The following is a 12,523-nucleotide window of genomic DNA, read 5'->3' as shown; positions in this document are numbered from 1 at the left end:
ATAACATCTGACAAAAATATCTAGACACTGAGGCAGCAGACTTTGTGAAGATAAATATTTGTGTCATTCTCAAAACTTTTGGCCACGACTGTATATGTATCATTCAGGTGTGTTAAATTAAGGTGTATTTACCTGTGTATATGTAGCATCCAGGCTTATTAAATTAAGGTGTATTTACCTGTGTATATGTAGCATCCAGGTGTGCCCTTGCAGAACTGTTTAGACTTGTATGACAGCGTGACCTCTACGACCCCGGGGATGTGTCTGGGGGGAGTCTGCACCCGGATGGCGTGGGCTGTGATCAGCTACAGAGGGCGACAGGGGACAAAAAACGTTTTTCTTGTTACATATGTATTTCACTTGTCAGACCCCATAACATGTTCTATATCAAAGTGAAAGAAATAGACGTATCAAGATTTACAAGAGCCATAGAAAATGTTCAGTTGACATGTAAGGTAGGATGTAGTTTATAAATGCACAGAAAACATCCAGATTGCCTTGGCTTTAGCTCAGAGGGCTAAGGCAGTCTTGAGCACCACGGACTCACTGTTTTTTTGTTTGATTCTCTGTCGGTTGCACACAGTCACACACACAGTCATACACACACAGTCATACACACACACACTGATAAATGTGCTACTGACCTCACTCCAGACTAGCATGGTACCAAATGTGACCTGGAGTCCATCAAAGAAGTTTTCTCCTATGATAATGACTGTGGCCCCGCCTGTTGTCCAGCCCTCACTGGGGCTGATCGCCTTGATACAGGGGGTGGCTGTGGGAGGGAGGGAGGGAGCGGAGAGAGAGAGAGAGACGAAATGTAGTTTTAACGCAGAATCAGGAATACAAGGTACAGTACAGTTTCTCCATTCTGATTGTATGAAGAGAACAACTAAATTCTCCAATTCATAAGCAGGTCTGCTGTGAGGCGTAATACTGACCCCTGGATCTTATAATTACAGGCTTTACATTACTGGATCAGATTGGAGAAAAGAACAGCAGTGGAATTAAAAATGAATAAAGGCTTAATCTCCTCTACTTTACAGAGCCTCAGCTTGTCAGACATGATGTCATTCTCCAAAGCAGGGTAATCCACTTTACTACCGAATGACTTTTCCCCGTCTCTCTCCTGTCTCTCTCTTCACCCTCCTCTCTCTCCTCCTCCTTCATCTGCCTCTCACTCTCTTCATCTCACCTCCTCTTCATCCTGCAAGTCTTTTCATAGACACTGATGGTGTGTGTGTGTGTGTGTGTGTGTGTGTGTGTGTGTGTGTGTGTGTGTGTGTGTGTGTGTGTGTGTGTGTGTGTGGGTGTGGGTGTGTGTATGTCAACCATATGGTGAAACATGAATCCATGTGATAGGGATCATATTTGGGGTCCTCCTCTCTGCCATCTGTTGTGTTCGTTGCTCATTGTGAAAACAGATTTTTTTATTTTTTTTTGCAAATTTAAAGGAAATAAAAACAGAAATACCTTATTTACATAAGTAATCAGACCCTTTGCTATGAGACTTGTAATTGAGTTTCAGGTGCCTCCTGTTTCCATTGATCATCGTTTCTACAACTTCATTGGAGTCCACCTGTGGTAAATTAAATTGATTGGACATGATTTACAACGGCACACACCTGTCTGTATAATGTCACAAAAGAGCAAAAAACAAGCCATGAGATTGAAAAAATTGTCCTTAGATCTCCGAGACAGAATAGTGTCGAGACACGGATCTAGGGAAGGGAAGGGGAGAAACTCCCCAAACTCCACAAATAAAGGTGTTCCAAGCTTGTAGCTTCATTCCCACGAGGAAACGAGGCTGTAATCGCTGCCAAAGGTGCTTCAAGAAAGTACTGAGTAAAGAGTCTGAATAATTATGGAAATGTCATATTTCTGTTTTATTTTGTTTATTTTTTAGTTAAAATGTCTAAAAACCAGTTTTCGCTTTGTCATTATGGAGTATTGTTTGTAGATTGATGAGGGAAAAAAACCTATTTAATCCATTTTAGAATAAGGCTGCATCCTAAAAAAAATGGAAAAAGCCAAGGGGTCTAAATACTATCTGAGGACACAGTATGTATGTGTGTGTTAACCTGGGAAAATCTTTGGGCAGAGAGAGAGAGAGAGATAGATAGCGGCTAGAGGATCAACCTAACCATGTCTCATAGGAAATAAGCTCAGCGTTGTCTTTAAGCTTCCTGGGGCCTCAGAAGCACCACAGTCCTGCTTTGACACATGGTCTTCATAAGACACTATGGCAGTTCTAACAAGAGCCGGCCATTGGGGGAATACAGGATTCACTGCTGCTCTCTGCTCTCTCACTGAGAGTTAAGAATCTTAGAGGGAAAAAGGAGCAGGGGGAGAGGGGGTGAGAAGAGAGGAAAAGGAAGTGAGAAGGAAGAGAGATAAAAGAGAGAAGGAAGAGAGATAAAAGAGAGAAGGGAGAGAGATAAAAGAGAGAAGGGAGAGAGATAAAAGAGAGAAAAGGGAGAGAGAGAAGAGAGGAAAAGGAAGCGAGAAGGGAGAGAGATAAAAGAGAGAAGGGAGAGAGATAAAAGAGAGAAGGGAGAGAGATAAAAGAGAGAAAAGGGAGAGAGAGAAGTGGGGATGAGAAGAGAGAGAAATAAAGTGTGGAAGAGGGAGAGGAGAGGAAGTGATAGAGTTGAGGAGGGAGAAAAAATATATATAGAGACATATAGAAAAGAGTGAGAGAGGGGGAGAGACATGTAGAAAAGAGTGAGAGAGGGGGCGAGAGAGATATAGAAAAGAGTGAGAGAAGGGGCGAGAGAGACATATAGAAAAGAGTGAGAGAGGGGGCAAGAGAGACATGGAAAAGAGTGAGAGAGGGGGGAGAGAGACATATTGAAAAGAGTGAGCGAGGGGGCGAGAGAGACATAGAAAAGAGTGAGATGGGGGGGAGACATATAGAAAAGAGTGAGCGAGGGGGCGAGAGAGACATATAGAAAAGAGTGAGAGAGGGGGCGAGAGAGACATAGAAAAGAGTGAGAGAGGGGGGAGAGAGACATATAGAAAAGAGTGAGCGAGAGAGACATATAGAAAAGAGTGAGAGAGGGGGCGAGAGAGACATATAGAATAGAGTGAGAGAGGGGGCGAGAGAGACATATAGAAAAGAGTGAGAGAGGGGGCGAGAGAGACATGGAAAAGAGTGAGAGAGGGGGGAGAGAGACATATAGAAAAGAGTGAGCGAGAGAGACATATAGAAAAGAGTGAGAGAGGGGGCGAGAGAGATATAGAAACGAGTGAGAGAGGGGGCGAGAGAGACATAGAATAGAGTGAGAGAGGGGGCGAGAGAGACATATAGAATAGAGTGAGAGAGGGGGCAAGAGAGACATATAGAAAAGAGTGAGAGAGGGGGCGAGAGAGACATAGAAAAGAGTGAGCGAGAGAGACATATAGAAAAGAGTGAGAGAGGGGGCGAGAGAGACATATAGAAAAGAGTGAGAGAGGGGGCGAGAGAGAGAAATAGAAAAGAGTGAGAGAGGGGGCGAGAGAGACATATAGAATAGAGTGAGAGAGGGGGCGAGAGAGACATATAGAATAGAGTGAGAGAGGGGGCGAGAGAGACATATAGAAAAGAGTGAGAGAGGGGGCGAGAGAGACATATAGAAAAGAGTGAGAGAGGGGGCGAGAGAGACATATAGAAAAGAGTGAGAGAGGGGGCGAGAGAGAGATATAGAAAAGAGTGAGAGAGGGGGCGAGAGAGGCATATAGAATAGAGTGAGAGAGGGGGCGAGAGAGACATATAGAATAGAGTGAGAGAGGGGGCGAGAGAGACATATAGAAAAGAGTGAGAGAGGGGGCGAGAGAGACATATAGAAAAGAGTGAGAGAGGGGGCGAGAGAGACATATAGAAAAGAGTGAGAGAGGGGGCGAGAGAGAGATATAGAAAAGAGTGAGAGAGGGGGCGAGAGAGGCATATAGAATAGAGTGAGAGAGGGGGCGAGAGAGACATATAGAATAGAGTGAGAGAGGGGGGAGAGACATATAGAAAAGAGTGAGAGAGGGGGGAGAGACATATAGAAAAGAGTGAGAGAGGGGGGAGAGACATAGAATAGAGTGAGAGAGGGGGGAGAGACATATAGAATAGAGTGAGAGAGGGGGGAGAGACATATAGAAAAGAGTGAGAGAGGGGGGAGAGACATATAGAAAAGAGTGAGAGAGGGGGGAGAGACATATAGAATAGAGTGAGAGAGGGGGGAGAGACATATAGAAAAGAGTGAGAGAGGGGGGAGAGACATATAGAAAAGAGTGAGAGAGGGGGGGGGGGGGACAGGAGTGTTTACCATGCTCCAGGTACGAGGGTGTTCCTTCTGAGGGGTCTAATCTCCTGGCCCGGCGACCGTGTTTAGAGTTGTTGTGGACAAAGATGTTGTCAGAGACAGAGAGGACATGACCGTCCACACTCACCGTGGTAGACACGACCACCTGGGACAGACAGGGACAGGAGACATAGAGGAAAAGGGGACAGGGGGACAGACAAGGACACGTGAGACAGGACCTGAGAGCTCCCATCAAACAGCATTACCGTTGTGTCTAAAGAAATGATGTAAAATGAGGTTTTGCGGTTCTCTCTCTCCCACCTGAAAGCGCCTCATGTCTCGTGGGTTCCCTGCGTTCTTCAGACAGTTCTGGTTGCACTTCAGGAAGAACTTGAGGAAGAACCTGGAGAGAGAGGAGACAAGAAAACAGTCTAACACTCATGCGTCATTGCAGCTTGGCTAGCTTGGTTAGCTTGGCTAGCTTGGTTAGCTTGGCTAGCTTGGCTAGCTTGGTTAGCTTGGCTAGCTTGGTTAGCTTAGCTAGCTTGGCTAGCCTGGTTAGCTTGGCTAGCTTGGTTAGCTTGGCTAGCTTGGTTAACTTGGCTAGCTTGGTTTGCTTGGTTAGCTTGGCTAGCCCTTGTGGTAAACCTGGAAGCAGATCTGCATGTAAGCCTTCCCTTGCCAGTACACAGGCTCTTCTTCACCAAGACTCCTGCCAGGTCTCCTTGTGGCAACACACTGGGCGTCCCTGCGGCCTCTGGCTAACTCAGAAGGGGATCTTGCAGCTGCAGTGGTCCCCAAATGTGCAGGCCCACATTATGTGGACACGCCCTGGCATTGGCCAACCACTGCCCCACTGCTTCATGGGTAAGTCTGGGAAGACAACGGCTAGGGGAGCTCCCCATGAGACTAAAGCAACGTGCTGGCGACGTGTGACAGGTGATCCTCTGACAGACTGGAGCTCACCATGAGACTAAAGCAACGTGCTGGCGACGTGTGACAGGTGATCCTCTGACAGACTGGAGCTCACCATGAGACTAAAGCAACGTGCTGGCGACGTGTGACAGGTGATCCTCTGACAGACTGGAGCTCCCCATGAGACTAAAGCAACGTGCTGGCGACGTGTGACAGGTGGTCCTCTGCCAGACTGAAGCTCTTGCAGCCTCCTGCAGCTGTAGGGAGGTGTTGGTCCTCTGACAGACTGAAGCTCTTGCAGCCTCCTGCAGCTGTGAGGAGGTGCTGGTCCTCTGCCAGACTGAAGCTCTTGCAGCCTCCTGCAGCTGTGAGGAGGTGCTGGTCATCTTGGATTTTATTTTTGCCACCAGAGACCATTTTCCAACAGCAGAGAAGTGATGACAAGCACATCCCCCACGTCCTTAACATTATTTCATCACGCAGGTGTCCACTAATGCTCTTCTGGGAGTTCCACCTAGATTTCCTGCACCATTAAATTATTCTGGCGACATGGTGCTTGGTAACGGGGGAAGGCTTGAATATTCAGGAAGCTCCTAGCCAGGCCCCTGCACAGTAGCGGTACAGGGCTGTTGGTCATCAGCAGCTGGGATTTGAGTGGCAGCTGCTCCAGACCCCTGTACGTCTGAGAATCCCATTTTAGGAACCACACTGCTCAACCCAGCTGGGGAAAATATTGCCCACTCTAACTCTCCTAGATAGTGCTACCGCACCTATCAGGACATTCCGTTTCAGCAGTTGACAACGAATTAAGAAGAAATATGTCCCCTTACGACTATCAACATGGAACATAAGGACTCTCTTGGACTCGAGCCATGACGCCGCCAGGCCTGAAATGAAGGACTGCACTTATCGCAGCAGAGCTGAAGCAATATACCATCATCTCTGCTCTCAGTGAGACCAGACTCCTGGGTGAAGGGTTGCTCAGGGAGGAAAGAGAGGGCTACATCTTCTTCTGAAAGGAATACAGCCCAGAAGGGCGATATCTGCATGGTGTGGGCGTTGCCTTGAAGAACTGCCTCCTGCCATATCTCACAGAAACACCAACTGGCATAAGCCGAAAGGCTAATGGAGTAATAGGAAAGCACAGCATTGGCCAATGAGATTGCTAATGGAGTAATAGGAAAGCACAGCATTGGCCAATGAGATTGCTAATGGAATAATAGGAAAGCACAGCATTGGCCAATGAGATTGCTAATGGAGTAATAGGAAAGCACAGCATTGGCCAATGAGATTGCTAATGGAGTAATAGGAAAGCACAGCATTGGCCAATGAGATTGCTAATGGAGTAATAGGAAAGCACAGCATTGGCCAATGAGATTGCTAATGGAGTAATAGGAAAGCACAGCATTGGCCAATGAGATTGCTAATGGAGTAATAGGAAAGCACAGCATTGGCCAATGAGATTGCTAATGGAGTAATAGGAAAGCACAGCATTGGCCAATGAGATTGCTAATGGAGTAATAGGAAAGCACAGCATTGGCCAATGAGATTGCTAATGGGGTAATAGGAAAGCACAGCATTGGCCAATGAGATTGCTAATGGGGTAATAGGAAAGCACAGCATTGGCCAATGAGATTGCTAATGGAGTAATAGGAAAGCACAGCATTGGCCAATGAGATTGCTAATGGAGTAATAGGAAATTACAGCATTGGCCAATGAGATTGCTAATGGAGTAATAGGAAAGCACAGCATTGGCCAATGAGATTGCTAATGGGGTAATAGGAAAGCACAGCATTGGCCAATGAGATTGCTACGCCTTTGTGCTGAAAATGAAGTCACCATCACCGACACCATGTTCCAAATGAAAAACACATACAAAACTTCCTGGGAGCACCTTGATCAAAGCATTGGCACCTCATAGATTACATGATTGTCAAAGCTCAGAATGAAGGTTAACCCAGCCACCCTTAACCAAGCTCAGAATGAAGGTTCACCCAGCCATCCTTAACCAAGCTCAGAATGAAAGTTCACCCAGCCATCCTTAACCAAGCTCAGAATGAAAGTTCACCCAGCGATCCTTAACCAAGCTCAGAATGAAGGTTAACCCAGCCACCCTTAACCAAGCTCAGAATGAAAGTTCACCCAGCCATCCTTAACCAAGCTCAGAATAAAAGTTAACCCAGCCACCCTTAACCAAGCTCAGAATGAAGGTTAACCCAGCCACCCTTAACCAAGCTCAGAATGAAAGTTCACCCAGCCATCCTTAACCAAGCTCAGAATGAAGGTTAACCCAGCCACCCTTAACCAAGCTCAGAATGAAAGTTCACCCAGCCACCCTTAACCAAGCTCAGAATGAAAGTTAACCCAGCCACCCGTAACCAAGCTCAGAATGAAAGTTCACCCAGCCATCCTTAACCAAGCTCAGAATGAAGGTTAACCCAGCCACCCTTAACCAAGCTCAGAATGAAAGTTCACCCAGCCATCCTTAACCAAGCTCAGAATGAAGGTTAACCCAGCCACCCTTAACCAAGCATAGAATGAAGGTTCACCCAGCCACCCTTAACCAAGCTCAGAATGAAAGTTCACCCAGCCATCCTTAACCAAGCTCAGAATAAAAGTTAACCCAGCCACCCTTAACCAAGCTCAGAATGAAGGTTAACCCAGCCACCCTTAACCAAGCTCAGAATGAAAGTTCACCCAGCCATCCTTAACCAAGCTCAGAATGAAGGTTAACCCAGCCACCCTTAACCAAGCTCAGAATGAAAGTTCACCCAGCAACCCTTAACCAAGCTCAGAATGAAAGTTAACCCAGCCACCCGTAACCAAGCTCAGAATGAAAGTTCACCCAGCCATCCTTAACCAAGCTCAGAATGAAGGTTAACCCAGCCACCCTTAACCAAGCTCAGAATGAAAGTTCACCCAGCCATCCTTAACCAAGCTCAGAATGAAGGTTAACCCAGCCACCCTTAACCAAGCATAGAATGAAGGTTCACCCAGCCACCCTTAACCAAGCTCAGAATGAAAGTTCACCCAGCCATCCTTAACCAAGCTCAGAATGAAGGTTAACCCAGCCACCCTCAACCAAGCATAGAATGAAGGTTCACCCAGCCATCCTTAACCAAGCTCAGAATGAAAGTTCACCCAGCCATCCTTAACCAAGCTCAGAATGAAAGTTCACCAAGCCATCCTTAACCAAGCTCAGAATGAAAGTTCACCCAGCCATCCTTAACCAAGCTCAGAATGAAAGTTCACCCAGCCATCCTTAACCAAGCTCAGAATGAAAGTTCACCCAGCCATCCTTAACCAAGCTCAGAATGAAAGTTCACCCAGCCATCCTTAACCAAGCTTAGAAGGAAGGTTCAACCAGCCATTCTTAACCAAGCTTAGAATGAAGGTTCAACCAGCCATCCTTAACCAAGCTCAGAATGAAGGTTCACCCAGCCATCCTTAGCCAAGCTTAGAATGAAGGTTCACCCAGCCATCCTTAACCAAGCTTAGGATGAAGGTTTCCACAGCCATCCTTAACCAAGTTTAGAATGAAGGTTCATCCAGCCATCCTTAACCAAGCTCAGAATGAAGGTTAACCCAGCCATCCTTAACCAAGCATAGAATGAAGGTTCACCCAGCCATCCTTAACCAAGCATAGCATGAAGGTTCACCCAGCCATCCTTAACCAAGCATAGAATGAAGGTTCACCCAGCCATCCTTAATCAAGCTTAGGATGAAGGTTTCCCCAGCCATCCTTAATCAAGCTTAGGATGAAGGTTTCCCCAGCCATCCAAGCTCAGAATTTAGGTTCACCCAGCCATCCTGAACCATGTCGCTCTCTAGCAGAAAAACTAGAGAACATTTAGACTGTCCTGAAGGTCCAATTCACAACAAATAGTCCTCCCTAAACACATCACTCTCTGAGTCAGCAGCCCACTCCACTTTTCTAATGCACATGACCTATAACAGAAGAATACTGGGCGTAAACCAATTTTCCCTTTTGGTTTCATGAAATAATAACATGTATCTCTCTCTCTTGTAATTACCAAAAGAAACACAAATGACTGTGGAAATGAATTTCTGCTAAATGAGATGTAGTAGTGTACTAAGTAGGGGATATGATACCTTTTTGGACACAAGCTAGGTGTTTCTCACTTTGCTCTACTCTGGGGTTAATAAAAAGATACAAAACCACTTCCCCCTGTCTGATACTGGACTGATGGAGCTGAGGGCTTGGAGTAGAGAGCGGAACTCTCTCGCTCTCTCTCACCCCTCTCTCTGCCATCTCTCTCTCTCTCTCTCTCTCTCGCTCTCTCTCTCTCTCACCCCTCTCTCTGTCATCTCTCTCTCTCTCTCACTCCTCTCTCTCTCACCCCCTCTCTCTCTCTCCACTCACCCCTCTCTCTCTCTCTCTCTCTCTCTCTCCACTCACCTCTCTCTCTCTCTCTCTCTCTCACTCCTCTCTCTCTCCACTCACCCCCCCCTCTCTCTCTCTCTCTCTCTCTCACTCTCTCTCTCTCACTCCTCTCTCTCTCACCCCCCCCCTCTCTCTCTCTCTCTCCACTCACCCCCCCCTCTCTCTCTCTCTCTCTCTCTCCACTCACCTCTCTCTCTCTCTCACTCCTCTCAATTCAATTCAATTCAAGGGCTTTATTGGCATGGGAAACATGTGTTAACATTGCCAAAGCAAGTGAGGTAGACAACATACAAAGTGAATATATAAAGTGAAAAACAACAAAAATTAACAGTAAACATTACACGTACAGAGGTTTCAAAACAGTAAAGACATTACAAATGTCATATTATATATATTTACAGTGTTTTAACAATGTACAAATGGTTAAAGGACACAAGATAAAATAAATAAGCATAAATATGGGTTGTATTTACAATGGTGTGTGTTCTTCACTGGTTGCCCTTTTCTCGTGGCAACAGGTCACAAATCTTGCTGCTGTGATGGCACACTATGGAATTTCACCCAGTAGATATGGGAGTTTTTCAAAATTGGATTTGTTTTCGAATTCTTTGTGGATCTGTGTAATCTGAGGGAAATATGTCTCTCTAATATGGTCATATGGCCCTCTCTCTCTCTCTCTCGCTCTCTCTCTCTCCACTCACCCCTCTCTCTCTCAGGCTCTTTCTCCCTCTCTCGCCCCCTCACTCTCCCTCTCTCTCTTTCTCGGTCTCTCACCCCCCTTCCCCTCTCTCGCTTCCTTTCTCTCTCTCTCTCCAGGTATCGGCCATGCAACACAGACACTTCATCTAGGAGACTTGTTTCCGTGGTGACCCCTCAACCTGCCATACGCACACACATTTGTAAGCCACTTGTTCCATCAGGCGAATGCTGTTAGAGTAGTCTATAATGTTGCTCCCATCATCTAAACTGACATGATTTATTCAACCACATCATCTCACTACACTGAAACATTCATCCTCTGGACACTCCCTGCATCATCTCTCCCTGAGTGTGTGTGTGTTTGTGTCTGTGTGTGGCAAGTCTAGTGGTGTGTCAGTAGTGGTGTGTCAGTAGCAGTCGTGGTGTGTCAGTAGCAGTAGTGGTGTGTCAGTAGTGGTGTGTCAGTAGCAGTAGTGGTGTGTCAGTAGCAGTAGTGGTGTGTGAGTAGCAGTAGTGGTGTGTCAGTAGCAGTAGTGGTGTGTCAGTAGTGGTATGTCAGTAGCAGTAGTGGTGTGTCAGTAGCAGTAGTGGTGTGTCAGTAGTGGTGTGTCAGTAGCAGTCGTGGTGTGTCAGTAGCAGTAGTGGTGTGTCAGTAGTGGTGTGTCAGTAGCAGTAGTGGTGTGTCAGTAGTGGTGTGTCAGTAGTGGTGTGTCAGTAGCAGTAGTGGTGTGTCAGTAGCAGTAGTGGTGTGTCAGTAGTGGTGTGTCAGTAGTGGTGTGTCAGTAGCAGTAGTGGTGTGTCAGTAGCAGTAGTGGTGTGTCAGTAGTGGTGTGTCAGTAGTGGTGTGTCAGTAGCAGTAGTGATGTGTCAGTAGTGATGTGTCAGTAGTGGTGTGTCAGTAGTGGTGTGTCAGTAGTGGTGTGTCAGTAGTGGAGCGCCCACTTTGCCAAAGCACAGCCCCCACACCACTAGAAGGATGTCTTCAACCACCAACTTACTACCCTGTGACAAGGCCGAGTATAGCCCACGAAGATTTCCCCCACGGCACGAACTCGAGGGTGGCGCCAAACCTGGACAGGAAGATCACGTCAGAGACTCAACCCACTCAAGTAACGCACCCCTCCTAGGGACGGCATGGAAGAGCACCATTAAGCCAGTGACTCAGCCCTGTAATAGGGTTAGAGGCAGAGAATCCCAGTGGAGAGAGGGGAACCGGCCAGGCAGAGACAGCAAGGGTGGTTCGTCGCTGCAGTGCCTTTCCGTTCACACCCCTGGGCCAGACTACACTCAGTCATAGGACCTACTAAAAAGATGAGTCTTCAGTAAAGACTTAAAGGGTGAGACCGAGTCTGCGTCTCTCACATGTGTAGGCAGACCATTCCATAAATATGGAGCTCTAGCTGTTTGCTTAGAAATTCTAGGGACAGTAAGGAGGCCTGCGTCTTGTGACCGTAGCGTATGTGTAGGTATGTACGGCAGGACCAAATCAGAGAGATAGATAGGAGCAAGCCCATGTAATGCTTTGTAGGTTAGCAGTAAAACCTTGAAATCAGCCCTAGTCTTAACATGAAGCCAGTGTAGAGAGACTAGCACTGGAGTAATATGATACAATTTTTTGGTTCTTGTCCAGACACACCACTACTGACACACCACTACTGACACACCACTACTGACACACCACTACTGACACACCACTACTGACACACCACTACTGACACACCACTACTGACACACCACTACTGACACAACACTACTGACACACCACTACTGACACACCACTACTGACACACCACTACTGACACAGCACTACTGACACACCACTACTGACACACCACTACTGACACACCACTACTGACACAACACTACTGACACACCACTACTGACACACCACTACTGACACACCACTACTGACACAACACTACTGCTACTGACACACCACTACTGACACAACACTACTGACACACCACTACTGACACAACACTACTGACACACCACTACTGACACACCACTACTGACACACCACTACTGACACAACACTACTGCTACTGACACACCACTACTGACACACCACTACTGACACACCACTACTGACACAACACTACTGACACACCACTACTGACACACCACTACTGACACACCACTACTGACACAACACTACTGCTACTGACACACCACTACTGACACAACACGACTGACACACCACTACTGACACAACACGACTGACACACCACTACTG

At 46.8% G+C, this 12,523-nt stretch overlaps 1 protein-coding gene across 2 annotated transcripts in view; it reads right to left on the bottom strand.

The window, feature by feature from the left end:
* Nucleotides 1-12,523, bottom strand: part of LOC110487777 (transcription factor COE1) — a 140,839-nt gene that overhangs the window by 82,368 nt on the left and 45,948 nt on the right. For both annotated transcript variants that reach the window (XM_036943291.2, XM_036943293.2), the window contains exons 7-10: nt 4,590-4,671; nt 4,293-4,434; nt 645-775; nt 179-305 (exon numbers count right to left, since the gene is read on the bottom strand). In XM_036943291.2, coding sequence (XP_036799186.1) covers nt 179-305; nt 645-775; nt 4,293-4,434; nt 4,590-4,671 — 482 coding nt within the window. The remainder of the gene's footprint in view (nt 1-178; nt 306-644; nt 776-4,292; nt 4,435-4,589; nt 4,672-12,523) is intronic.

The sequence above is a fragment of the Oncorhynchus mykiss genome, chromosome 14 (assembly GCF_057628025.1).
Source record: "Oncorhynchus mykiss isolate SJ-2025 chromosome 14, ASM5762802v1, whole genome shotgun sequence".
Lineage (NCBI taxonomy): Eukaryota > Metazoa > Chordata > Actinopteri > Salmoniformes > Salmonidae > Oncorhynchus > Oncorhynchus mykiss.
Note: the sequence above shows the minus strand (reverse complement) of the source record. Positions and strands in the feature narration are given on the sequence as shown.